Source organism: Pristis pectinata, chromosome 5 (assembly GCF_009764475.1).
Source record: "Pristis pectinata isolate sPriPec2 chromosome 5, sPriPec2.1.pri, whole genome shotgun sequence".
NCBI lineage: Eukaryota > Metazoa > Chordata > Chondrichthyes > Rhinopristiformes > Pristidae > Pristis > Pristis pectinata.
Window position 1 is genome coordinate 9309455 of NC_067409.1, and position 27408 is coordinate 9336862.

The 27408-nt window shown below is 42.1% G+C and overlaps 2 protein-coding genes across 3 annotated transcripts in view; both read left to right on the forward strand.

The window, feature by feature from the left end:
• The window catches only part of LOC127570189 (uncharacterized), a 44707-nt gene extending 25222 nt beyond the window's left edge, over window positions 1-19485 (forward strand). Inside the window, exons 4-5 of the mRNA XM_052015456.1 lie at window positions 15815-15916; window positions 18072-19485. Of these exons, the coding sequence (XP_051871416.1) occupies window positions 18151-19479 (1329 nt within the window). The 5' untranslated portion in view covers window positions 15815-15916; window positions 18072-18150 and the 3' untranslated portion in view covers window positions 19480-19485. The remainder of the gene's footprint in view (window positions 1-15814; window positions 15917-18071) is intronic.
• Window positions 19486-19538: 53 nt separating this feature from the next.
• Window positions 19539-27408, forward strand: part of LOC127570195 (meiosis-specific coiled-coil domain-containing protein MEIOC-like) — a 34910-nt gene continuing 27040 nt past the window's right edge. For both annotated transcript variants that reach the window (XR_007956315.1, XM_052015466.1), the window contains exons 1-2: window positions 19539-19882; window positions 25686-25820. Coding sequence is in view for 1 of the 2 variants with exons in the window: in XM_052015466.1 (XP_051871426.1) it covers window positions 19562-19882; window positions 25686-25820 (456 nt within the window). In the remaining variant the exon portion in view is untranslated. The remainder of the gene's footprint in view (window positions 19883-25685; window positions 25821-27408) is intronic.

The window sequence follows — 27408 nt, forward strand, 5'->3', positions numbered from 1 at the left end:
CAGCAGTTCGGTAATTGGTCTTATTATTATCATATATACGAAGATACAGTAAAAAATCTTTTGTTTGCACTGCATCCAGACAGATTATTCCATACACAAGTATATCAAAGTGGTTCAAAAGGAAACATCAAAAAAATGTAGAACAGAGTGCTTGCAGTTATAGAGAGAGTGCAGTGCAGATAGACAATGAAGTGCAAGGGCCATGACGAGATAAATTGAGAGATCAAGAGTTCATCTTAATCATATAAGACTCTTGAATGAACCTCATAACCATAGAACCATACAGCACAAAACAGGCCCTTCGGCCCACCATGTTGTGCCGTCCATCAAACCACCCTCACACTACCTAACCCCTTCCTCCCGCATATCCCTCCATCTCACATTCCTCCATAAGCCTATCCAACAAGCTCTTGAACCTGTCCAATGTATCTGCCTCCACCACCACCCCAGGCAGTGCATTCCATGCACCAACCACTCTCTGGGTGAAAAACCTCCCCTGAACCTCCCACCCATAACCTTAAAGCTATGCCCTCTCGCCTTGAACATTGGTACCCTGGGAAGGAGGCGCTGACTGTCTATTCCTCTCAATATTTTATATACCTCTATCAAATCAGTGAGATAGAAGCTGTTCTTCAGCCTGGTGTAATATATTCTCAAGCTTTAGTATCTTATGGCAGGGGACCTTGATTATATTGGCTGATTTTGAGGGCAGTAGGAAGTAGAGACAGAGTCAGTGGAGAGGAAGGTGGTTTTTGTGATGGACTGGGCTGTGTTCACAACTCTGCAGTTTCTTGCAGGTCTTGGGCAGAGCAGTTGCCATATCAAGCTGTGATGCATCTGGATAGGATGCTTTTTATGATTGATCTGTAAACAAAAAATTGATGAGGGTTGTTAGGGACATGCCACATTTCCTTAGACTTCTGAGCAAATAGTGGCACTGCATCCTTGGCCAGAGCGTCCATCTGGCTGGGCCAGGACAAATCATCAGTGATATTTACACCCAGCAACTTGAAGCTCCCAACCATCTCCACCTCAGCACAATTGATACAGTCAAGGGCGTGTACTCTGCCCCTTTCCTGAAGTCAATGACCAGATCTTTTGTTTTGCTGACATTAAGGGTGAGGTGGTTGTCTTGACACAATGCCCTCTATCTCCTTGCTGTACGCTGTCTCATCGTTATTTGAGGTGTCATCTGCATACTTGAAAATGGAATTAAGGCAGAATCTGGCCACACAGTTGTGAGTGTATAAGGAGGGAGCTGAGGATGCAGCTTTGCAGGGCACTGGTGTTGAGAATAATCATGGAGGTGGTGTTGCTGCCTACCCTCACTGATTGCAGTCTGTTGGTCAGGAAATCAAGGATCCAGTTGTAGAGGGGTATGTAGAGAGTCCTAGGTCTAGGAATTTGAATATGTTTGTTTGGAATTATGGTAGTGGGTGAAGCTGTAGTTAATAAATAGGAGCCTGACATGGGTGTCCTTGTTATCCAGATGTCGTAGAAAAGAGTGGAGGGCCAGGGAGATGGTGTCCACTGTGGATGTGTTTTGGCAGTCGTTAAATTTCAGTGGGTTGAGGTTGTCTGGGAAGCTGGGGTTGATCAGTGCCATGACCAGCCTTGAAGCAGTTCATGATGATGGATGTCAGAGACGCTGGTTGATAATCATTAAGGCATGTTACTTTATTTTTCTTTGGCGCCGGGATGATAACTGTCTCCTTAAAGCGGGTGATAACCTGAGATTGAGGTAGGAAGAGGTTAAAGATGTCTGCAAATACTCCTGCCAGCTGATCCATGCAGGACATGAGGACACAGTATGGTCTTCATCTGGGCCAGTTGCTTTCAGTGGGTTCACTCAGAAAAGCTGATCTGATGTTTGTCTGTTATGGTGACTGTGGGTACTGGTGCATCAGGTTGGTTGCTGTCTTTTCGTTGACCTTCCGTTCAAAAAAATGTATAGAATGCATTGAGCTCATTGGGGACTGATGCATTGTTGCTGGTGATGCTGCCCAACTTCGTTTTGTAGCCCATTATAGCAGGCAAGCCTTGCCATTACTGACGGCTGGCAGTTTGTTTTTGCTGTGGTTTCCCATTTTCTGTTTCGCTCCTTTATAGAATAATAGATGGAAAGATAAAAATGAGATAAAAAAATTGATGAATCTGATATCTACAATTACAATTTTTTGGAACCCTAGGGTACTGGGCATTACATTTGGGGTGGAGGAGAAATGAATGGCAGTTGTCAGACTGTAATCCCATTGATAATAAATAAAAACAGGAAATATTGAAAACACAGGTTTGGCAGCATCTGTGAAATGAGGAACAGAGCTAATGTTTCAGGTTAGAGAAATGAAGGACTGCAGATGCTGGAATCTAGCTGAAAAATGTGATGAGGCTGGAGGAACTCAGCAGGGCAGGCAGCATCCATGGAGAAAAACAGGCGGTCAACGTTTTGGGTCAGGAACTTTCTTCAGGACTGAAGATAGGAAAAGGGAAGCCCAATTATAGGAGGGAAAAGCAGAGCAGTGATAGGTGGACAAAAGAGGGGAGGTGGGGTGGGCACAAGGTGGTGATAGGTAGATGCAGGTAAGAGATGGTGATGGGCAGGTGCAGGGGAGGTGGGGAGAGCAGATCTGCCAGGGGATGGGTCAAAGGTAAGGAGAGAGAGGAGAAAAAAAGGTAGAAAAAAGAGAGAGAGGCTAGGAAAGGGAAGCAGGGGTGGGGGGGGTTTATGTAAAGTGGGAGAATTCAATGTTCATGCCATTAGGCTACAAGGTTCCAAGACGGAAAATAAGGTGCATTTCCTCCAGTTTGTGCTTGGAATTCTCCTGGCAGTGGAGGAGGCCGAGGACTGACATCAGTGATAGAGGGGGAGTCGAAATGACTGGCACTGGAGAGATGTAGATTATGGTTACGGACAGAGTGCAGGTGTTCTGCAAAACGGTCACCCAGTCTGCGTTTGGTCTCACCAATGTAGAGGATGTCACTGATAGAAGTGGCCAGTCCCAGGTTACGGGACTATCATGTTGGGGGGGGTGGGGTCATTAGAAGAGGGAGAGGACTCCATACCGTAGCAGGCGGCACAGAGGCAGAAGAAAAAGAGTTCGGCATCACGCTGGTATGTTCCCTCCCGGTTGCCAGGGTCAAGGACATTTCGCATCAGGTCAACAGCATTCTGAAGGGGTAGTACATATTGGTACCAATGACATAGGTAGGATAGAGATGAGGTCCTGAAGAGGGAATATAGGGAGCTAGGTAGGAAGCTGAAAAGCCGGACCTCAAGGATAGCAATCTCTGGATTGCTGCCTATGCCACGTGCCAGTGAGGGTAAGAATAGGTTGATTTGGCAGATGAATGCATGGCTGAGGAGTTGGTGCAGGGGGCAGGGTTTCAGATTTGTTGATCATTGGGATCTCTTCTGGGGACCGTACGACCTGTACAAAAGGGGCGGGTTACACCTGAACTGGAGGGGGGCCAATATTCTTGAGAGCAGCTTTGCGAGAACTATTGGGGAGAGTTTAAACTAGTTTGGCAGGGGGATGGGAACCAGAGTGATAGGCCAGAGGTTGGTGCATTTAGTGTACAAGTTAATGCATTGTGTAGAAAGACTCAGGAAGGATAGGCATTTGAAAGGGCAAAATTGCAGTCAATTGGTATTGGTTTATTATTGTCACTTGTACGGAGGTACAGTGAAAAACTTGTCTTGCGTACCGATCGTGCAGGTCAATTCATTACACAGTGCAGTTACGTGACGTGTGTCTAATGCAAGAAGTATCAGGAACAAGGGTGATGAACTTAGAGCATGGGTAAGTACATGGAAGATAAGAGATCTTTATTAGTCACATGTATATCAAAACACACAGTGAAATGCATCTTTTGTGTAGAGCGTTCTGGGGGCAGCCCGCAAGTGTCGCTATGCTTCTGGTGCCAGCATAGCATGCCCACAACTTCCTAACCTGGACGTCTTTGGAATGTGGGAGGAAACCCACACAGACACACGAGGAGAACGTACAAACTCCTTACAGACAGTGGCTGGAGTTGAACACGGGTCGCTGGTGCTGTAAAGCGTTATGCTAACCGCTACACGATGTTGTGGCCATTACGAAAACTTGGCTGTATATTCCGGTGTTTAGATGTTTCAAAAGGGACAGTGATAGAGGTAAAAGAGATTGTCCCTGATCAGCAAAGCTATTCCCCAATGTCACAGCTGTAGAAAGGGAGGATGTCCTGGAGGGATTGTCTCCTGAGTCAGAAACAGGAAGGGAGTGATCACTCTATTGGGAGTATTCTACAGTCACCCACCAACTCCACCCCCACAGCAGCAGAGACACTGAGGAGCAGATCGGGAAGCAGATTTTGGAGAGGTGCAAAAATAACAGGGTTGTTGCCATGGGTGATTTCAACTTCCCTAATATTGATTGGCACCTCCTTAGTGTGAAGGGGATAGATGGGGCAGAGTTTGTTAGGTGTGTCCAGGAAGGATTCCTGACACAGTATGTGAACAAGCTGATGAGAGGAGGCACCATACTGGACCTGGTACTAGGCAATAAGCCTGATCAGTTTTCAGATCCCTCAGTGGGAGAGCATTTTGGGGACAGTGACCATTACTCCTTGACTTTTACCATAGCTTTGGAGAGGGATAGGAGAAGACGATATGGGAAAGTAATTAACTGGAGGAGGGGGAATTATGATGCTATTAGGCAGGAACTATTATGCGTAAATTGGGATCAGATGTTCTTGGGGAAGTCACAATGGAAATGTGGAGGTTGTTTAGGGAGTACTTTCATGGGGTTCCGGATAGGTTTGTCCCATTGAGGCAGGGTAAGGATGGTGAAGTGAAGAAACCATGGTTGTGAAAAGGAAGAAAGAAGCTTACCTAATGTTTAGAAAGCAAGGATCAGACCGGGCCCTGGAGAGTTGCAAGGTAGCCAGGAGGGAGCTTAAGAATGGAATTGGGAGAGCTAGAAGGGGGGCATGAGAAGTCCTTGCTGAGTAGGATCAGGGAAAACCCCAAGGCGTTCTACACATATGTGAAGAATAAGAGGATGACTTGAGCGAGGGTAGGACCAATCAGGGATAAAAGAGGAAACATGCCTGAAGTCGGAAGAGGTAGGGGAGGTCCTTAATGAATACTGCGCTTCAGTATTCACCAGTGAGAGACCTTGACGTTTGTGAGGATGGCTTACAAACAGGCTGATACACTATGACATGTTGACGTGAGGAAAGAGGATGTGCTGGAACATTAATCTCAAGATAAGTCACCGGGGCCAGACGGGCTATATCCAAGGTTGTTACGGGAAGCGAGGGAAGAGATTGCTGCGCCTTTAGTGACGATCTTTGTGTCGTCACTGGCCACAGGAGTAGTGCCAGATGATTGGAGGGTGGCAAATGTTGTTCCTTTGTTCAAGAAAGGGAGTACGGACAACCCTGGGAATTACAGGCCAGTGAGTCTTACTTCAGTGCTAGGCAAATTACTGGAGAAGATTCTTAGAGACAGGATTTATGGGCATTTGAAGCAGCATAGGCTGATTAGGGACAGTCAGCATGGCTTTGTGAGGGGCAGGTCATACCTCATGAGCCTGATTGAATTCTTTGAGGATATGACAAAGCACATTGATGAAGATCGAGCAGTGAATGAGGTGTACAGAGATTTTAGTAAGGCATTTGATAAGGTTCCTCATGGAAGGCTTATTCAGAAAGTCAGGAGGCATGGGATCCATGGAACCTTGGCTGTGTGGATTCAGGATTGTCTCACCCATAGAAGACGGAGGGTGGTTGTAGGCGGAGTGTATTCTGACTGAGGGTCAGTGACCACTGGTGTCTGCAGGGATCTGTTCTGGGACCCCTGCTCTTTGTGATTTTTATAAATGACTTGGATGAGGATGTGGAAGGGTGGGTTAGTAAGTTTACAGATGACATGAAGGTTGGTGGTGTTGTGGATAGTGTAGAAGGTTGCTGTAGGTTACAGCAGGACATTGAGAGGATGCAGAGCTGGGTTGAGAAGTGGTAGATGGAGTCCAACCTGCAAAAGTGTGAAGTGATACACTTTGGGAGATCGAATTTGAAGGCAGAATACAAGGTTAATGGCAGGACTCTTAGCAGTGTGGAGGAACAGAGGGATCCTGGGGTCCACATCCATGGATCCCTCAAGGTTGCCATGCAGGTTGACAGGGTTGTTAAGAAGGCGTATGGTGTGTTGGCCTTCATTAGTCGGGGTATTGAGTTTAAGAGCTGTCAGGTAATGTTGCAGCTTTATAAAACTCTGGTTAGACCAGACTTGGAGTATTGTGTTCAGTTCTGGTTGCCTCATTATGGGAAGGATGTGGAAGCTTTGGAGAGGGTGCAGAGGAGATTTACCAGGATAATGCCTGGATTGGAGAGCATGTCTTATGAGGATAGGTTGAGCGAGCTAGGGCTTTTTTCTTTGGAGAGGAGGAGGATGAGAGGTGACTTGATATAGGTGTACAAGATAAAAGGCATAGATTGAGTGGACAGTCAAAGACTTTTCCCCCAGGGTGAAAATGGCTCACATTAGAGGGTATAATTTTAAGGTAATTGGAGGAAGGTATAGGGGGGATGTCAGAGGCAAGTTTTTTTTTAAATATGCAGAGTGGTGGGTGTGTGGAATACACTGCCAGCAGAGGTGGTGGAGGCAGATACATTAGGGACATTTAAGACACATTGCCCTTCATTTTTCTACCATTCACATGGCTATGTGGGCAAGAAGGGTTAGATAGATCTAAGAGCAGGATAAAACGTCAGCACAACATCGTGGGCCAAAGGGCCTGTATTGTGCTGTAAGGTTCTATGTTCTATCGCAACTGCACTCAGAGGGGACATAATGGCTTGTCCACTGAGTCTATATGGGTAGACAGGTGCATTCACTTTTATGGGATTACACCATAGACCACCCCCCCCCCCTCCAAATAGCCACCAGGACATTGAGGAACAGATATGCAGGCAGATTAGGGAAGGGTGTAAAACTAATAGAGTTGTTGTTGTGGGGGACTTCAACTTCCCTAATACAAACTGTAACCTCCTTAGTGCAAGAAGTTTAGATGGGGCAGAATTTGTTCGGTGCATCCAGGAGGATTTCTAAAATCAATATGTCGATAGTCCAACAAGAGGAGGGGCTGAACTGGACCTGATCTTGGGTAACGAGCCTGACCAGGTGACTGACCTTTCAGTGGGAGGACAGTTAGGGAACAGTGACAATTCCTTAAGTTTTAAGATAGCTATAGACAAGGATGAGTATGAACCTTGCAGGAGAGTAAATTGGAGCAGGGCAAATTACGGGAGCATTAGGCAGGAACTAGGGAGAATTAATTGGGAACAGCTGTTTTTGGACAAGTCCACATCTGACCAACTGCATAGACTGCAGGTCAGGTGTGTTTCAATAAGAAGGACAGACAAAGATGGCAAGATAAGGGAACCTTGGATGTCGACAGAAGTGGTGAATTTAGTCAAGAAAAAGGAAAAGTATGTAAAGCTTAGGAGGCTAGGATCAAACAGAGCACTTGATGACTATAAAGAAACCAGAAAGGAACTCAAGAAGGGAATTAGGAAAGCCAGAGGGGCCATGAAAAGTCCTTAGCAAGTAGGATTAAAAAGAATCCCAAGACATTCAATATATACATCAAGAGCAAGAGGATAACTCGGGAGAGGGTAGGACTACTCAAGGATAAAGGAGGGAACATGTGCTTGGAAGTGGAGGATGTGGGCGATGTCCTTAATGAGTACTTTGCATCAGTATTTACCAAGGAGAAGGACATGGAGGATAGGGAGAGCAGTGTGGAGCATGCTAATATGCTTGGGCATTTCGAGATAAACTAAGAGAGAGTGTTGGGTCTCTTAAAGAGCATTAAGATGGATAAGTCCCCAGGGCTGATGGGATGTACCCCAGGTTATTGAGAGAGGCAAGAGATGAGATTGCTGGGGCCTTGACTGATATCTTTGTGTCCTCTCTAGCCATAGGCGAGGTCCTGGAGGACTGGTGAGTAGCTAATGTTGTTCCATTATTCAAGAAGGGAAACGGGGATAATCCTGGTAACTATAGACTGGTGAGTCTGGCGTGAGTGGTAGGAAGTTACTGGAGAGGATTCATAGGGATAGGATTTGAGCATTTGGTAAACCATAGCCTAATTAGGGACAGTCAACATGGCTTTGTGCAGGGCAAGCCATGCCTTACTAACTTGATTGAGCTTTTTGACGAGGTGATGAGGCTGATTGATGATGGTAGAGCTGTGGATGTTGTCTACATAGATTTTAGTAAGACACTTGACAAGGTCCCTCATGGGAGGCTTATCCAGAAGACAAGATGTATGGGATCCCCGTTGAATTGGCCATTTGTATTCAGAACTGTGCCCGTAGAAGACAGAGGGTTGTGGTCGCAGGCACTCATTCTAGCTGGAGGTCTGTGACTAATGGTGTTCCTCAGGGATCTGTACTGGGATCCCTGCTGTTTGTGATGTATATAAATGACCTGGATGAAAATGTAGATGGGTGTGTTAGTAAATTTGCAGATGTTATGAAGCTTATTGGTGTTGTGGATAGCGTAGAAGACTGGCAAAGGATACAGTAGGATATAGATCAGTTGCAGATGTGGGTGGAGAAATAGCAGATGGAGTTCACCCCAGCCAAATGTGAAGTTTAGCACCTTAGGAGACCCTTAAGTGTTGATGAGCAGAGGGATCTTAGGGTCCAAGTTCATAGCTTCCTGGAAGTGGCTACACCAGTTGATAGGGTGGTAAAGGCAAAATATAGCATGCTTGTCTTCGTTAGTCAAGACATTGAGTTCAAGAGTAGGAAGTTATGCTGCAGCTTTATAAAACTTTAGTTAGGCTGCATCTGGAGTATTGCATTCAGTTCTGGTCACCCCATTATAGGAAGGATGTCGAGGCTTTGGAGAGGGTGCAGAAGAGGTTTACCAAGATGCTGCCTGGATTAAAGGGCATGTACTGAGGATAGGTTGGATGAACTTGGGTTGTTCTCTCTGGAGTGGCTGAGGGGAGATCTGATAGTGGTTTAAGATTATGAGAGGCATAGACAGAGTTCACAGCCAGTATCTCCCCCCGAGTTGAAATGTCTAATACCAGAGGGCATGCATTTAAGGTGACGGGGCGAGTTCAAAGGGGGTGTGTGGGGCGAGTTTTTTTTAGAAAAGTAGAGTGGTGGGTGATTGCAATGCACTGACTGGGGTGGTGGTGGAGTAGGCAAATATGATGGGGCATTCAAGAAGCTCTTGAATAGGCACGTGAATGTGAGGGAAATGGTAGTATATGGACATTGTGTAGGCAGAAGGGATTAGTTTAGTTGGGTATTATTAATGTAATTGGTTCGGCACAACTTTGTGGTCTGAAGGGCCTATTCCTGTGCTCTGTTGTATGTTGAAGATTCAGACAGTCTGGTTCTATTATTTTGTTCTGAATTACTTCAAGAACTGATTTAAGTTCTTGAATCTTATTTAATCTATGCATCTCGTAATTTCATATTTCTATCATGTTGCCCCTCAGTCTCCAGTGTGACAGAAGAGAATCCAAATTTGTCCAACCTCTCCTTATAGCTATTACTCTCTCACCCTTACCTCCTGTATTCCCCTCTTTCTAATCAAGCTGTGGTCTGCCGGCTTTTGTTCCTTTCCCTCCTGGTTCCATCCACCAATTTACATTTAATCCACTGGCTCCCCTCCCCCATCTGGTTCCATCTGTCCCTCCCCTTATGGTTCCCATCATCACCTTCCTTACCAAATTCCAGCACTTTGTCTTCCTGCTTATCACACCCCAGTTGCTGTATCCACCTTCATACACCCCTCCCCCACCTGGCTTCGTCTGCCTGTCATCCTTCACCCCCCTTTAGTCTACCCATTACTCTATTGGCCCGTCTCTCTCCTCCCTGTCCTCTTCCTACATACTAGTTTCCCACTCCACGTTCTGAAACTAAAATATTGAAAAATATTTCCCACCCCTCACAGGTGCTACTTTACCTGCCGAGTTCCTCCAGCAGTTTGTTGTTTGCTCCTGATTCCAGCATCTGCAGTCTTTTGTGTCTCCTTACCATTCATGGTGTAGCTGCTAGTTAGTACTCCCAAAATACACCACGTCACATTTATCACTATTAAAAATTCTATTTGCCATTTCTCAGCCTATACAATGAGATGGACTCTGACCTCACAATCTACCTTGTTGTGACCTTGCACCTTATTGCACTGCACTTTCTCTGTAGCTGTGACACTTTACTCTGTACTGTCCTGTTATTGTTTTTACCTGTAGTACCCCAATGCACTCTGTACTGACTCAATGCAACTGCACTGTGTAATGAATTGACCTGTACAATCGGTATGCAAGACAAGTTTTTCACTGTACTTTGGTACAAGTGACAATGATAAACCAGTAACAAAAACATCCCGATAGAAGTGCAAAGGAAATGTGCAGGGCAAGTTTTTTTTAAAAGAACTAGAAGTGTTGGGTGCCTGGAATGCACTGCCAAGTGTGGTGATGGAGGTAGATACATTAGAGGTGTTGAAGATGTTTGTGGATAGGGACATGAATGTGCAGAGAGTAGACAGATATGTACAAGCAGAAGTGATTAGTTTAATCAGGTGTCCTTAGCTTAATTAGTTTGGCACATCATGGCTGAAGGGCCTGTTCTGTGTTGTAGTGTTATACATTCTACATCAAAAGCACCCTGAAGTTCAAGACTACCCTCTACATTGTCAGCAACTTCCCCAGTTTGTGTCATCTGCAAATTACTGTTCATTCCTCCTACATTCACATCCAAATCATTCATGCCTGTTATAAATAGCAAGGATCTCAGCATTGTTCCCTAAGAAACACCACTAGTCACATCCATCCAGTCATAAATAACCATCTACCATCACCCTCCGCCTTCTGTTGCTAAGCCAGTTTTGGATCCAATTTGCCAACTTGCCATGGATCCCATGTGGGACCTTTTGAGCCAGTCTCCCATGTGGGACCTTGAAGGCCTTGCAGAAGTCCATGTAAACAGTATCTTCTGCACAACCCTTGTAGATACACAAAAAAATTAATCAGATTGGTTAGACAAGGTTTGTTCTTGACACACAATGCACACAAAATGCTGGAGGAACTCAGCAGGTCAGGCAGCATCTAAGGAAAGAAATGAACAGTTGACATTTCAGGCTGAGACCCTTCATCTGGACTGAAAGGAAGAGGGCAGAAGCCAGAATAAAAGCGTAGGGGGAGGGGAGGAGCACGAGTTGGCAGGTGATTGGAGAGTCCAGGTGAGAGGGGAAGGTAGGCAAGTGGAGGAGGAGGAGTAAAAGGGAATGATGCAAGAAGCTGGGACATGACAAATGGAAGAGGCAGATGTCTGAAGAAGGAACGTCTGTCAGTAGACCATGGAATAAAGGGAAGGTGGTGGGCAGGGGAGGGGAAAGAAGGGGTGAAGGGGCCACAGGAATGAGAGAGACTGGGGGTGGGTGTGGAGGGGGAATGAAAACAGAGGGGGGTGATTACTGGAAGTTAGAGAAATAAAGGTTGATGCCGTTGGGTTGGAGACTACCAATCCTGAATACGAGGTTTTGTTTTTCCAACCTGTGTCTGACCTCACTGTGGTAGTAGAGGAGGCCATGGACAGACATGTCAGTGTGGGAATGGGAAGTGGAATTAAAATGGCTGGCCACCGGGAAATTCTGGCTGTTGCGGCAGATGGAGGGAAGGTGCTTGTTGAAGCAGTCCCCCAATCTGCATCAAGTCTCGCCGATATAGAAGAAGCTGCACTGGATGTGATAAATGACACTGATTAGATTCTCCCCCTCCCACCTTCCCCTTCTCACCTGGACTCGCCGATCACCTGCCAGCTTGTGTTCGTCCCTCTACCCTTTTATTCTGGCTTCTGCCCTCTTCCTTTCTAGTCCTGATGAAGGGTCTCAGCCCAAAACGTCGACTGTTCATTTCTTTCCATCGATGCCGCCTGACCTGCTGAGTTCCTCCAGTATTTTATGTGCATTGCAGATGCCAGAAATCTGAAGCAGTCTTGCGTCTTGACAAAACCATGTTGGTTATCTTGGAATAGTCCCTGCCTTTCCAAGTGATCGTTAATCCTGTCTCAGAATTTTTTTTCCAATAACCTCCCTTGTACTGATGTTAGGTCTGTAATTGCCAGGCTTTTCCCTGCTGCTTTTCTTGAAAAGGGGGACCACATTTGCCATTCTCCAGTCATCAGTTACCTCACTGGTGGTCAGCAAAGATTTAACAATGTAAACCAGAGCCATAGCAATCTCTTCCCTTGCCTTCCATAATAGCGTGGGATAAATCTCATCTGGCACTACAGATTTATCTATCTTTAAGCCCACTAAGGAATAGAGTACCTTCTCTTTGCACTAGAATTTTACCTTTCCCTCACTGAGTTCTCCAACAACAAAGTCAGTTTCCTTTGCAAATACAGATGAAAAGTATTCATATAGGGCCTTGCCAATGTCTTCTGGCTCCGTGCACAGTTGCCCCTGTTGTCCCCAGTTGGCCCCCACTCTTTCCCTGGCTATTCTTTTTTCCTTAATATAGTTAAACATCTTTGGATTTACCTTAATCCCATCTGTCTATTCAAGCAAGATGGCACCAAAGTGTGCTACCTGCAGATCTACTCATTACTTTTACTATAATCATTCTACTCTTAAACCTAAAGAATTACTACACTTTACTCTGCATTCTGTATTGCTTTACCTTGTCCTACCTCAATGCACTGTGTCCTGCACACCTCCTGGCTCCCTCTAACTGTCTTACTCACAGTCACACCCTCCTGCCCCTGACCACTGACCAGATTTAATGTAGTTAATCTAAAGTGTGTGGCTGCCTTCTGAAACACACCATCCAGGTAATTCTCTCCCATCTGTGATGTGTCACAGTGTCTGAAGCTCAGATTCCAGGTTATTGATTTCCTCAAGTAACTAACACTTGCTACAATGTGGTCACCAGGAGCTACAATGGGGACCACATGTTTCCACATCATGCAGCTACAACACTTGATCTTGCACCTCTATTTTAATTAGTTATAATCTATATCTAAATACCTTATCATTATTTAATTAATCTTGCTTAAATTACAATTAGGACTACTAAGCAATTTGGAAAAGGGAAGTTAAAGGACCTTACCCACTCTTACTTGGACCACATACTCAGAAGCCTTCCCACTCCAACAATGGCTGTTATGCTATAACCTGCCTCTCTTTTATTGGCTGCTTGGTCTCCCAATTAGCCAATCCAGCTACTACAATGCTCTGCTCTGCCCCCTGCCTTGGAAATCTCACTGGTCAGCTCGACATTCAAGGTTCCCAGTACTTGTTACCCTTACAGGAACATGATGGTCCTGAACTCTTGCAATTTCTCCTTTGAATGCTTCCTACTCTACAAGTATAGGCTTTCTTGCAAGTAGATGCTCCCAATGTACCTTTGCCAGGTCCTGTCTGATTTCCCCAATTGAAGACCTTTATTCCTGGTCCATCCCTATCATTATTCCCATAGCCACTTTGGAATATACAGAGTTATGGAAAACTCTCCCACTGACACTCCCTCCACCAGACTAGCTCCATTCCCCTAGACAAAGGCCAGTAATGCTCCTTGCTATCTATAACCTGTGTCAAAAAGCTCTCTTGGACACACCTCAAATATTTTGATCCTCTGACCCTTTTATGCTGTGGCAATCTCAGTTAATATGTGGGAAATTGAAATTGCCTAGCACTATAACCCTATTTTTTTTTATCACATTTCTCTGCTATTTGCATATCTGTTCCTCTATCTCATGTTGACTCTTAGGTGGTCTGTAATACACCCCCAACAAAGTGATAAAATCCTTTTTTGTTCCTAATGTCTACCCTATGGCCTCATTTGAGGAGCCTTCTGGAATGTTCTCCCTTAATACTGAATTAATGCATTCCTTGACTAACAGTGTAATGTCACCTCCTCTTTTATCTGTGTATTGCCTTCAACCTATATCGTCACATCAGGCTTTTACCTTGAACGTTCTCTTAAATGTTGAAATCTCCCTTCAATGTAACCGTCCCCTCCCCACTATATAGTTTAAAGACTAATGTAATAAACATTGAATTTCTTAGTGATCACATGGGATTCAGGGTGAGCTAGCCAATTGGATACAAAATTGGCTTGGTTAGGGTGGTAGTGAAGGGTGGTTTTTCAGATTGGAGGCCTGTGTAGGTGGCATGGTTAATAAACTTGTGGATAACATCAAAATTACTGCATAGTAGGCAGTGAAGAAGCTTATCTAAGATTATAACCAAATCTAAGTCAACTGGGAAAGTGGGCCAAGGAATGACAGATGGAATTTAACTTGGAAGTGTTGCATTTTGGGTAGCTAAACCAGGGCAGGACTTGTGCAGTAAATGGCAGGGCCCTATTGTAGAACAGAGACCCGGTACGTCGTTCCCTGAAAGTGGCAACACAGGTAGGCAGTTTGGTGAAGAAGGCTTTTGGCACGCTTACCTTCATCAGGACAAGGAGCACAAGAGTTGGGACATCATTTTACAACTGTACAAGTTGTTGGTGAAACTACATTTGCAGTTCTAGTCACCAACCATAGGAAGGATGAAATGAAGTTGGAAAAGGTACAGAAAAGATTTACAAGTATGTTGCCTGGACTGCTTGGCTTGAGTTATAAGGAGATACTATATAAGCTGGGCCTGTTTTCTCTGGATCGTAGAGAGCTGAGGGGTGATCTCATAGAGGTATATACAATCATGAGGGGCAGAGATAAGGTGAATGGTCACAGTCTTTTTTCCAGGGTATGAGTGTTTAAAACTAGTGGGCACAGGTTTAAGGTGAGAGGGGAAAGATTTAAAGGGGACCAAACGAGCAAGTTTTTGCACATAGAAGGTGGTGGGTATACAGAACAAACTGCCAGAGGAAGCAGAAAAGGTGGGTACAATTACAATGTTTTAAAGCTATTTTAACAGGTACATGGATGGGAAAGGTTTAAAGAGATATAGGCCAAGTGCAGGCAAATGAATTTAGCTCCGGTAGGCACCTTGGTTCGCTGGGCCAAAGGACCTGTTTTCATATTGTATGAATCCATGACTCTCGGTTACCTTGATTAATTTTTGAAATGTGTCTTTAAATGAAAGACTTAGTTGTTATTTTTCAATAAAGAGAAAATCACTATACTCACATAGTTAATGCACTTAAAATTGTACTGATAATGAAGTTTCACCAAATTACTCAAATATCTATATTTTTCCTCTGGTTTCCATTTTTAAATATTTTATTCCTGATGTCTGTTGTTGTACAACTCAGATAATTTTTACATTTATTTTTTGGATGTTTAGAGCATTCTGATTAAAAAAAATATACAAACATGGGAAGCATGGGAAAGTGTACAATTAAAATTTACCATTACATTACTACATTTGGGAATAATGGATGTGATATTAGCATAGAGGAGGCCAACTGGATTGATATTTCAATGTACTGGAGACTGTGTTAAAAGCTGAAGCAAATATAATTTGGACATTTGCATGACATAGTTAAAATTAATAATTGAAAACATCAACAGTGTAAAGCTTAACAAATGATCTGGACAAAAAACATTAAGTAATATAAGAAACTGATGTTTTAGTTTTCTTCTGAATGGCAATGTTCTTTTCTGACCCTGTACATTTCTCCAAAGCAAAAATTGTCTGGATATTGTTTTGGAAAATATTGAAAATTTGAAGTTCTAATATTTAAAGTTGTTTGTTTATAAGTCATATAAACTATTAATTTATATGTCATGGTCTGGAAATATATTTTTTTAATATTCAGATGGTTCTATGGCGAAATAAGTGTTTTCATTTCAGAGCCCAGATTAATTTATCGGATTCTGGAAATACTCCTGATTTACTTGGACTGGTCTCCAGCATACTGGATGAGCCTGATAAACCAGAATCATTTTCTGACTGGTAAGCTAGATTTTATTACATTAAATGAAGGCTACTTTTGCTGTATTTAAGTTTTGATATTTTATGTTTGCTGTTTTATGTTCATATTTAGGATTTGTGGACTGGAGTAGTATTTAGTGTGACTTCAAAACTCAAAATTGTTGCAACAGAATTCTAGAGGATTTTACTAGATTTTTAGATTTTTAAGGGTGTACAACCACTTCTATTGATGTGTACCAAAATTTTATCACTTATGTGCTGTAGTACATCTGTGTCCTTAATGATGTGTTCCTTAAAAGTGTTCTGCATTGCTGTAGATCGTGCCTTTTGATGCTGGTTAGAGTGGCAATGATGGTAAGATTATCAAAATTTGCTGTTATTTTTCTAGAAGACTTGCAGAAACTAGTGGTGGTGGCCTGGTGATGGTGGAAGGTTGTTTTTTGGACTGGATGCCCCTGACTAGTGGTGTGCCCTGGAGATCGGTGCTAGGCCCATGCTAATTGTCATCTATATCAATGATTTCGATGATAATGTATAAAGCATGGTTAGTAAGTTTGCAGATGACACTAAAATGGGTGGTATTGTACACAGTGAAGATGGTTATCAGGAATTACAGAGCAATCTTGATCAGCTAGGAAAGTGCGCTGAGGAATGGCAGGTGGAGTTTAATTTGGATAAGTGCGAGGTGCTGGATTTTGGGAAGACAAGTCAGGGTAGGACTGTTACAGTGAATGGTTGAGCTTTGGGTAGTGTTTTAGAACACAGGAACCTGGGAGTACAAGTACATGGTTCTCTGAAAGTGGAGTCACAGGTAGACAGGGTGGTGAAGAAGGCTTTTGATACATTGGCCTTTATCACTCAGGGTACTGAGTGTAGAAGTTGAGATAATATATTGCTGTTGTAAAAGATATCTGTGAGGCCGCATTTGGGATATTGTTTTCAGTTTTGGTCACTCTGCCGTAGGAAAGATACCATTAAACTGGAAGGAGCATAGAGGAGATCTACGAAGATGTCGCCAGGACTCAAGGGACTGAATTATGGAGAGAAGTTGAGCAGGCTAGGACTTTATTGACTGGTGTGTAGGAGAATGAGGGTGATCTTATAGAGGTGTATTAAATCATGAGGGGGGAAATAGGGTGAATGCGCAGTCTTCTTCCCAGGGTTGTGGAATCAAGAACTAGAGGGCATAGGTTTATGCTGAGAGGGGGGAGATTTAATAGGCACCTGAGGGGCAACTTTTACACCCAGAGTGTGGTCCGTAAATGGAATGAGCTTCCAGAGGAAGTGGTTGAGGCAGGTACATTAACAACATTTAAAAGACGCTGGGACAGATATATGGATAGGAAAGGTTTAGAGGGATAAGGGCCAAACGTAAACAAATGGGGTTTAGATGGGTGTCTTGGTCGGCATGGACAAGTTGGGCCGAAGGCCTGAATCCTTGCTGTATGACTCTGCAGTTAATCACTGAATTGCTGTCAGTGATGCCCACAAGCTCTGGAGTCATTACTGATGTGCTCAAGACTGTATCAGTGGTTGCAATTTGCATAGTGCTTTTTCTTTTGAAAGTTCTAGGTTCTGAATTGGTTCCATTGTATACATATGTGCATTTGTGAGAAGAGTTATGCTGACAGCCTTGTTGGGAAGAACATTAGCTGATGTTTCATTAATGCTAACTTGAAATATGCAGAGTAGGTGGAAATTAACATTAATTTTTATATTTTTATTATTTCTGCTGGTACTGATCCCAAATTGCTTCAGAAATAGGGAGGTGCAATCCACAATCATATCCTTGTGGACAAGTTCTTTTGACATCATTGGCAAGCACCATACCTTAAAAGCTGACTAGAAGATCCAGACTATGTGGAGTTGTTTTCATTGTAGTCTGAATCATTTAAAAATATTAAATCTCTAAGGTACTATTGAAATACTTAGACATATATTGGTATTTATATATTTAGCAGCAGCTGTCATGAGAAACAGAACAGTTTGTTCTTTTTGATTCTTAAGCAATAACATGGCTTCATTTTATTTCTGACTTCCAGAAAAGTAACAACAGGCATGCTTTGTATCAAAATTACTTGCACTAAATGTTTCAAATAAATTGACGTATGTAATATTAGTGATGATGCATCATATAATTAATGTCTTTCAGTTGTAATTATTTTGCATCTTGCAGGGGTTCATCCTCTAGATTATTTCAATCAATTTGGTCCACTGCAAATGGAGACAGTGCTGGATCAGCTTTGAAAAACAAAATGGAAAATGGTAGAATTTCAAATAGCATGGGCATTTCCGACTACTATGAAGAAAACTCTGAGACATTGGCAGAGAAAGGAAAAGCTGATGAACTTTATCAAGGATTTCAAAGTTTTAATCTTTTGGAACCATGGATTTCCATGCTCAATAAGGATACCAACCAGAGCAATTCTCAAGCCAGTGATGTCACATCTGTTGTGAGAAATGATACTGTGCCTCAAAAAGAAGGGTTTTCCTTACAGTCCAAGGAATTTGATTGCTGTATACAAAATTATGAGGAAGCAGAGAGGGGAGTTTCCAATTTTAATATACATAGCTTCCGTAATAATTGCAGAAGTAATAACACAAACACACGCAAAGAACACTACAAAACTGACCGATTTAGAGAGAATAAAGTTGGAACATTTGGGATCAAAGATTGTAACCGGAATTCAGAAAATAGATACAGCTTGCATGGTGGTGAAATGTGGGGCAAAGTGTTGCAGGAGAAACAATTAATTCAAAAAGGATATGAAGATTTCAGTGCTAGTTCTCTGAAAAAAAATTCTTCTATTTCACAAATGGATTTCCATAGCCTGCAGTTTTCCAAGGAGAATGGCTTTGTTGCTGATGTGAACAGAAAAGCTGCCTCTGACTTTCCAAAACGTGGAAACCGTGCTCGTAATTTTCGAGACAGTTTTGAAAATCATTGTGAAAAGCTGCATCAGAATTGTTTAGATGGTCTTCCTAGGTCATCTGAATATAATAATTTGACAAAGGTTATGTCACATAGGAGTGAATATAGCCCTCATTCTTCCCAAAGCAACCTATTATGGTCTGACAGCCTCACTGGTGAACCTAGTCCTGTGCTTAGGAAAGATGGCAACATGATTCCAACAACCTCACAAACATCAACAATATCTGCTGTAAGTAGCAGGTCTCCAACACAGCTGCCAATTTCTGGTGTTCTTCAACCTAACTATTATCATCCAGCAGCTCCAATGGAATCCTTAAGGCAAGATGAGTGTCCCAGGTTTTCTAGTAGTAACATTAGTGATTGGAGTTCGTCCAATGCTGTTGGTAAAATACAAGAGCAGAGTAAGACTGGCACAATACTTAATATTGATTCTTCAGCTGCCAGAGATGATCAACATCAAAAACATTCTGTTGGATTTGGTACCAATTGGACATCACATCACAATGTTAGTAATGACGAGACAGCAAAATATTTTAGATATTCTAATAAACATGGACACAGTAACAACAGGGATGATAAGAGAGGACGGAAAAATGTCTATCCACATACTTTGAATTCTGGACCTTTTGGACAAAACCACCAACCAATATAATGGTTACCGTAGACAACAAGAGCAAGATGGTAGCAATATATTCTGATTTCATTATCATTCTTTCTTACCCACATTCCCATTCATGATGCCTGATTTTAAGCAAAATCAGAACTTCTCCCAATTTGGCCCCCATGGATTTTCTTCAGCCAGTTTTCCTTTTTCTCCAGCAACATTTCCATTCCCTGAGCTAATTGACTTCTTTCATTATGATGACTTTAATCAGTTACATCCTTTCATGAATGATCTTTTTGGTGGAGATATAACTACACCCTACTTTGGATTTCCACCACCATTTTCCAAATACAGACCTATGAAGAATCGTAGTGGCCCAGCAAATGAACTTCACATTCGATTGGAAGAATGTTATGAACAGTGGCGGGCTTTGGAAAAAGAGAGAAAAAAGGTAAAGCAGGGGTTTACTTCAGTCTGTGTTATTTAAATTTATTTCCTTGCACCTGCTAGAATGACCAGTGAATGATTTTCAGGAAACGCATTGCAATGAAGTCAAAAAGGCTGTATTGGTATGGTTTGAGCCTATTTAAATAAAATTATTTCTTGCATCTTGCCAAGTTATATACAACATTTTAAACTAAAATACTAATTATCTGTGATGGTTTTTAATGAGATTTTCTAGTATTGTATATTTTGTGATTTACCTTAATAGCTGGCAAATATTAATTGAAATAACTTTCATACAGTGGCATGCAAAAGTTTGGGCACCCCTGGTCAAAATTTCTGTTACTGTGAATAGCTAAGCAAGTAAAAGATGACCTGATTTCCAAAAGGCATAAAGTTAAAGATGACACATTTCTTTAATATTTTAAGCAAGATTACTTTTTTATTTCCACCTTTTATAGTTTCAAAATGACAAAAAGGGAAAAGGGCCCGAAGTAAAAGTTTGGGCACCCTGCATGGTCAGTACTTAGTAACACCCCCTTTGGCAAGTATCACAGCTTATAAACACTTTCTGTAGCCAGCTAAGAGTCTTTCAATTCTTATTTGGGGGATTTTCGCCCATTCTTCCTTGCAAAAGGCTTCTACTTCTGTGAGACTCTTAGGCCGTCTTGCATGCACTGCTTTTTTGAGGTCTGTCCACAGATTTTCGATGATGTTTAGGTCCGGGGACTGTGAGGGCCTTGGAAAAACCTTTAGCTTATGCTTCTTGAGGTAGTCCATTGTGGATTTTGAGGTGTGTTTAGGATCGTTAACCTGTTGTAGAAGCCATCCTCTTCATCTTCAGCTTTTTTTTTTTTACAGACAGTGTGATGTTTCCTTCCAGAATTTGCTAGTATTTAATTGAATTCATTCTTCCCTCTACCAGTGAAATGTTCCCCGTGCCACTGGCTGCAACACAAGCCCAAAGCATGATCGATCCACCCCCGTGCTTAACATTTGGAGAAGTGTTCTTTTCATGAAATTCTGCACCCTTTTTCCTCCAAACTTACCTTTGCTCATTGAGGCCAAAAAGTTCTGTTTTAACTTCATCAGTCTAGAGGACTTGTTTCCAAAATGAATCAGGCTTGTTTAGATGTTCCTTTGCAAACTTCTGACGCTGAATTTTGTGGTGAGGATGCAGGAAAGTTTGGAGAAAAAAGGGTGCAGAATTTCATGAAAAGGACACCTCTCTAACCGTTAAGCACGGGGGTGGATCGATCATGCTTTGGGCTTGTGTTGCAGCCAGTGGCACGGGGAACATTTCACTGGTGGAGGGAAGAATGAATTCAATTAAATACCAGCAAATTCTGGAAGCAAACCTCACACCGTCTGTAAAAAAAAAAGCCGAAGATGAAAAGAGGATGGCTTCTACAGCAGGATAACGATCCTAAACACACCTCAAAATCCACAATGGACTACCTCAAGAGGCACAAGCTGAGAGTTTTGCTAGGGCCCTCACAGTCCCCTGACCTAAACATCATCGAAAATCTGTGGATAGACCTCAAAAGAGCAGTGCATGCAAGACCGCTCCAGAGTCTCACAGAACTAGGAGTCTTTTGCAAGGAAGAATGGGCAAAAATCCCCCCAAACAAGAATTGAAAGACTCTTAGCTGGCTACAGAAAGTGTTTACAAGCTGTGATATTTGCCAAAGGGGTGTTACTAAGTACTGACCATGCAGGGTGCCCAAACTTTTGCTTCGGGCCCTTTTCCTTTTTTGTTATTTTGAAACTGTAAAAGATGGAAATAAAAAAGTAATCTTGCTTAAAATATTAAAGAAATGTCATATCTTTAACCTTACGCCTTTTGGAAATCAGGTCATCTTTTACTTGCTTAGCTATTCACAGTAACAGAAATTTTGACCAGGGGTGCCCAAACTTTTGCATGCACTGTCTATCAGCTTCAAGAACATTCTATTTCTGCTTAAAGCATTTTAAGAGAGGAGGTTAGGCGCTCTTTAGATATTTTGGTTTTGCAGTGAGAACTAATAAAAACACAGAATGCTGGAAAGCAGATCAGGCAGCATCTTGGAAAGAGAAATAGTGTTAACACCTCCCCTTCATATGATCCATCTCTGACTCTGTTCTTCCCTTTCTGGATTACTTTGTCTACGTCTTAGGGGATAGGTGAGCAGTAAACATCCATTACAGATTCCCACAGCTATCTTGTCAATACATAGACAATATCTTGTCTATGTCCTCTAGGATTCCATTCCATTTCCTTAGTTCCTCTGTCTCTGTTATATTTGCCTCAGCAAAAAGATTTTCCACACAGGGGCCTTTGAGATGTCTTCCTGAACCACAGCATCCCCTCTACATTGTTGACAGAGCCCTTGACTACAGCTCATGCATTTCTGTACCACAGCTTTGCTCCCTCTCCTGCTGGACAGAGCAAGGATAGAGTTCCCCTGGTTCTCACTTTCCACTCACCTGATCAGCATGTAACGGATAATTTTTTGCAATTTCCACTGGTTTCAACAAGATTCCACCACCAGGCATATCTTCCCATCTTTCACTCCCAGCATTTGAAGGGACCGTTCCCTTTGCAACTCCTGTCCACTCTTCCATCCCCACTTTCCATACAACTGCAGAAGATACAACACCTGTCCATTTACCTCTCCCCTTCCTGCCATCCAGGGACTTGAACAGTTCTTCCAAGTGAAATTGCAGTTTACTTACACATTTTTCAATCATGCACACTACACTCAATGTTCACAATGTGGTCTCCCTTACATTAGAGAAGCCAAATGCAGATTGAGTGACAGCTTTACAGAGCACCTAGGTTCAGTTCACAGGTTGACTCAGAGCTCCCTCTTGTTCTCTGTTCCATTCTGACTTACCTGTGGCCTCCTGTAATGCTATAACTAGGCCCAATGTAAGCTTGAGGAGCAGGATTTTGTCTTCTGTCTAGGCACGCTGAAGCCTGAGGTCATTATCAAATTCTGCAACTTCAGGTAACTCGCCTTCTCTGCCAGTATCGGAATTGACCATTTCTACTGTAAGTCATTCATCTCTGATTTTTGGCTGTTTTATTTTTTGCTATTAGCAGCTTCTGACCTGCTGGGTATGTCATACAGCTTTGCATTTTACAATTTTTATACTCCTTTATTGTTTTTATTTTGTATACTGCCTTACAGCTCTTGTTCATTTTCTCTCTAACTGCCCCAATTAACCTATTGACTGGATGACATCTATAAGTTATCCCCTTGGCCTTGCCTAATCAGAGAGAGATTCCGTTTGTCCAAGCCAATCCTCTCTGCAACTTGTTAGCTTGTTTTCTCTTTTGCAGCTTAACTCTGTTACCTAACCTGAGTGTTCACAGCATTTCTGTTTTTATTTGTTCAAGTTGTTTCTAATTCTGTGTTAATATATAGATTGCGATGTATGTGAAATATACTGTTGTACAGACCTTGGATGACATTGAAATGAGTTGCGTATTTTGTTGCCAATATGTATACTTCATGTATTCATAGTTTTACTAATACAATCTTAACTTATGTATAATATTGTGGAAAAGTTAACAAACTGTATTTAGTGAATTGCATTGTTTTAGTCAAAGACAATGAAATAATATTCTAACTGAAGGCAAACAGTGTTTTGTAAAAAGTGAACTCCTTACGTTTTTAGTACCCATATATATCAAGACTCAGCTTACCTTTCTTCGGTTATTTCTATTTTGAAGTCTCAGAGACCTGCAACTGGAGTTCAATATCTTTTTTCTTCATCTATGTATTGAAAAAGTTTATATTAGGAAGTTATATTTCTATTCTCTGTACCCACCCCATCCCCATTCCAAAATGGTACTAATTAAATTTTCCATTCATCTAAATTTCATAGAGTCATAGATTTATACAGCATGGAAATGGGCCCTTTGGCCAACTCGTCCATGCTGACCAAGTTGCCCACTTGAGCCAGTTCTATTTGCCTGCATTTAGCCCACATCCCTCTAAACCTTTTCTGTCACTGTAGCTGTCCAGATGTCTTTTAAATGTTGCAATTGTACTCGCCTCCACCACTTCCTTTGGCAGCTTGTTCCACATACCCAGCACCCTCTGTATGGAAAAAGTCACCCCTCAGGTACCCTTTAAATTTTTCCCCTTACCTTAAATCTGTGCTCCCTGGTTTTAGACTCCCCTATCCTGGGAAAAAGGCTGTGACCATTCATTTTACCTATGCCCCTCATGATTTTGTATGCCTCTCTAAGGTCACCCCTAAGCATCCCACGCTTCAAGGGAAAAAAGCCACAGGCTACCCAGTCTCTCCTTATAATTTAAGCCCCCAGTTCCGGTAACATTCTTGTGAATCTTTTCTGCATCCATCTGCCATTCCTTGGCCCACTTTCCCAGTTGATCTAAATCTTGTTGTAATCTTAGGTGACATTCTTCAGTGTTCACTATATAACCAATCTTGGTGTCATCTGCAAACTTCCTAACCAGGCCAACCACATTCTCATTCAAATTGTTAATATAGATGATGAACAACAATGGACCTAATACTAATCCCTGTGGAACAACACTGGTGACAAGTCCCCAGTCTGAAAAATAACCCTCCATTACCACCCTCTGAGTCTTTCCACCAAGTGAATTTTGTATCCATTTGGCTAACTCACCCTGGATCCCATGTGATCTACCCTTTCAGATCAGCCTGCCATGTGGGACCTTGTCAAAGGGTTTGCTAAAGTCTATGTAGACATTGCCCTTGTCAATCCTCTTGGTCACCTCTTCAAAGAAAATCTCAAATTCATGAGACAAGATTTCCCACGCACAAAGCCATGCTGACTATTCCTAACAGTCTTTCCAAATGCAGGTAGATCCATCTCTCAGAATACCCTCTGGTAACTTTCCCACCACTTCTGTTAGGCTCACTGATCTGTATTTTCCTGGCTTCTCCTTGCAGCCCTTCTTAAGTAAAGGCACATCATTAGACACTCCAGTCTTTTGGTATCTTACTCTTGGCTAACAATGATACAAATATCTTTGTCAGGGCCCCTGCTTTGACACTGCCAGAACCTCTTTTATAAAGTGTTCCAGGGCATCATTATTCTCTTCCCTGAATTAAGATATCTTTATTAGTCACATGTACATCAAAACACACAGTGAAGTACATCTTTTTGCGTAGAGTGTTCTGGGGGCAGCCCGCAAGTGTCGCCACTCTTCCGGTGCCAACATAGCATGCCCACAACTCCTAACCTGTACGTCTTTGGAATGTAGGAGGAAACTGGAGCACCCGGAGGAAACCCACGCAGACACGGGGAGAACGTACAAACTCCTTACAGACAGTGGCGGAAATTGAACCCGGGTCGCTGGTGCTGTAATAGTGTTATGCTAACCACTACACTACCATGCCTGCCTTCCCTAGCTTCCATGACCTTCTCCGTGTAAATACAGAGGAGAAGCTATCTCCTGTGGCTTCACACAGACAACCACATTGATCCTTAAGCGGCTCTATTCTCTCTGTAGTTACCCTTTTGCTCTTAATATACTTATAGAATTTCTTAGGATTCTCCTTTACCCTATTGCCAAAGCTACCTCACATCCTCTTTTTGCCCTCTTATATGTACCCCTACATTCCTTATACTCTTCAAGGGATTCTCTTGATCCCAGCTTCTGTGGCTTCACTACAGTATTATTTGTAGTTTGCCATTTGTAATTCTCTAATTCATTATCATTAGCAAATTTTATTTTTGTACCTTTTATTACAAAATTTTAATGGATACATCAGGAAAACAAAGTAATGATTTCATTTTTCTCTTTTATTTTATTCTTTTTTAACAGACTGAAGCTGAGCTTGCAAGAAATTTTCCTGGAAAGCGAGTGTCCAGTTCAAACAATACTCCTATACCTCGTCTGCCTTCCAACCCCTCAAGAGTAGATCGTTTAATTGTTGATCAGTTACGTGAACAAGCAAGGGTAGGTTTGATTTTAGGGTTTTTTGAGTTTGGTTTTCATCCACAATTTGTGTTGTTTTATTCATTTTCTTCAACCTTAATTGACTACTTAGTAGAATTTTAACATCTAATTCACATTTTTTGTCTATACTTAAGTGTATAAAATGTATTTTAAACTGCTCAGTTAAAATAAAGGTAGTAGATGTGTAGTAGATCCCACACTGTAATTCAGTAGAAAAAAAAATGAAAAAGAAACCATTTGTCATACCAGAAGTATTTTATTCTTTCAGATTTTCTTTTCTCTTGTGTCATAATTGCATATTGTTGGCTCAAATCCATTAACTATTCCAGCAGTGCATTAGTTTGTGAGTAATAAGTACTACTTTTCTTGGTTTTCAACAGTTTTGGAGTTTGTTTCTGCTTTTTTTCTGATTTCCTTTGACTATGCAACAGGCTGTTCTGAGTTTCCTGACAAAATGATTGTCTGGAGGTCTGAGAGGTCTTAATGATAAATCACATGCTAATTTTCTTCCCTACTTTTGTGGCATATTCATCTTTTTGTTGTGAAAGCTGTACCTCTATGATACTGTGGCTTTTACGATTTATTCTCAAAGAATCCCATATTAATTTGTTCAATTTGTATCAATGATATTTTCTCCTATACTATGTATCCTTTTTATTTTTATTGAAAAGTTACACTAAAATAAGTGAAGCATAGAAAGAGCAGATATACTTTATTAATGAAAAGATGCAATTCAAGATTTTGTTTTCTTTTGAATATTTTATCTTCAGGGAAGATTGGAAAATGTATAAACATTGGGATTTTTAAGTCTGTGGTTGAAATGCTAATAAGACCCTCATTGAGATTTGTATAGTGAAGCCCAAATTAAATTGCATCAGATATCCTTTATTTACAGTCTCATAATTTTAGAAATGATCATTATATGCAAAGTAAACTGGATGAGCTAAATTGATTGGCATTAAGGAGCAGCTTTGGAGAAAGGATCTTCAAGTCTGAGCTAAAATGAGATTTCAGTCCATTTTCTGTTTTCTGTATTTCCTAATTTATTGTTATCTTGGGGTTCTCCTTATTAATAAATATCTGCACAGTAAGACACAACATGTAAATAATAATTTGCAATTATACTAAAATTAATATTTGAATGGGCACCATAAGACCAACTTGTAAAACACATCATAAGACCAAACAAAATACTGGTCACACAAGAGACTGCAGATGCTGCAACCGGAAGCGAAAAACAAACAACTGGAGGAACTCGGGTTAAGCAGAATCTGTAGAGGCAAAGGGATAGTTGATGCATCAGGTCGTGACCGTGCATCGGGACTGAGTGTTGAGGGAAGATAGCCAGTGTAAAGAGGTAAGAGGGAGGGGTAAGCCAGGGGCTGGTAGGTGATACGCGGTAACAAGTGAGATGGGGGATGTTGGGCAGATGAAGCCAGAGAGGGGAAACGATAGGGAGCATTGGCTAGGGGAGAAGAAACACCCTAGAAGGATGTGTAGGGTGATGGAAAGATGAACAAAAGGACAGAGAAACTAGGGGTAGCAGACATCAGAGAAATGGAGGAAATGTGTGTAAAGGCTCCATCAA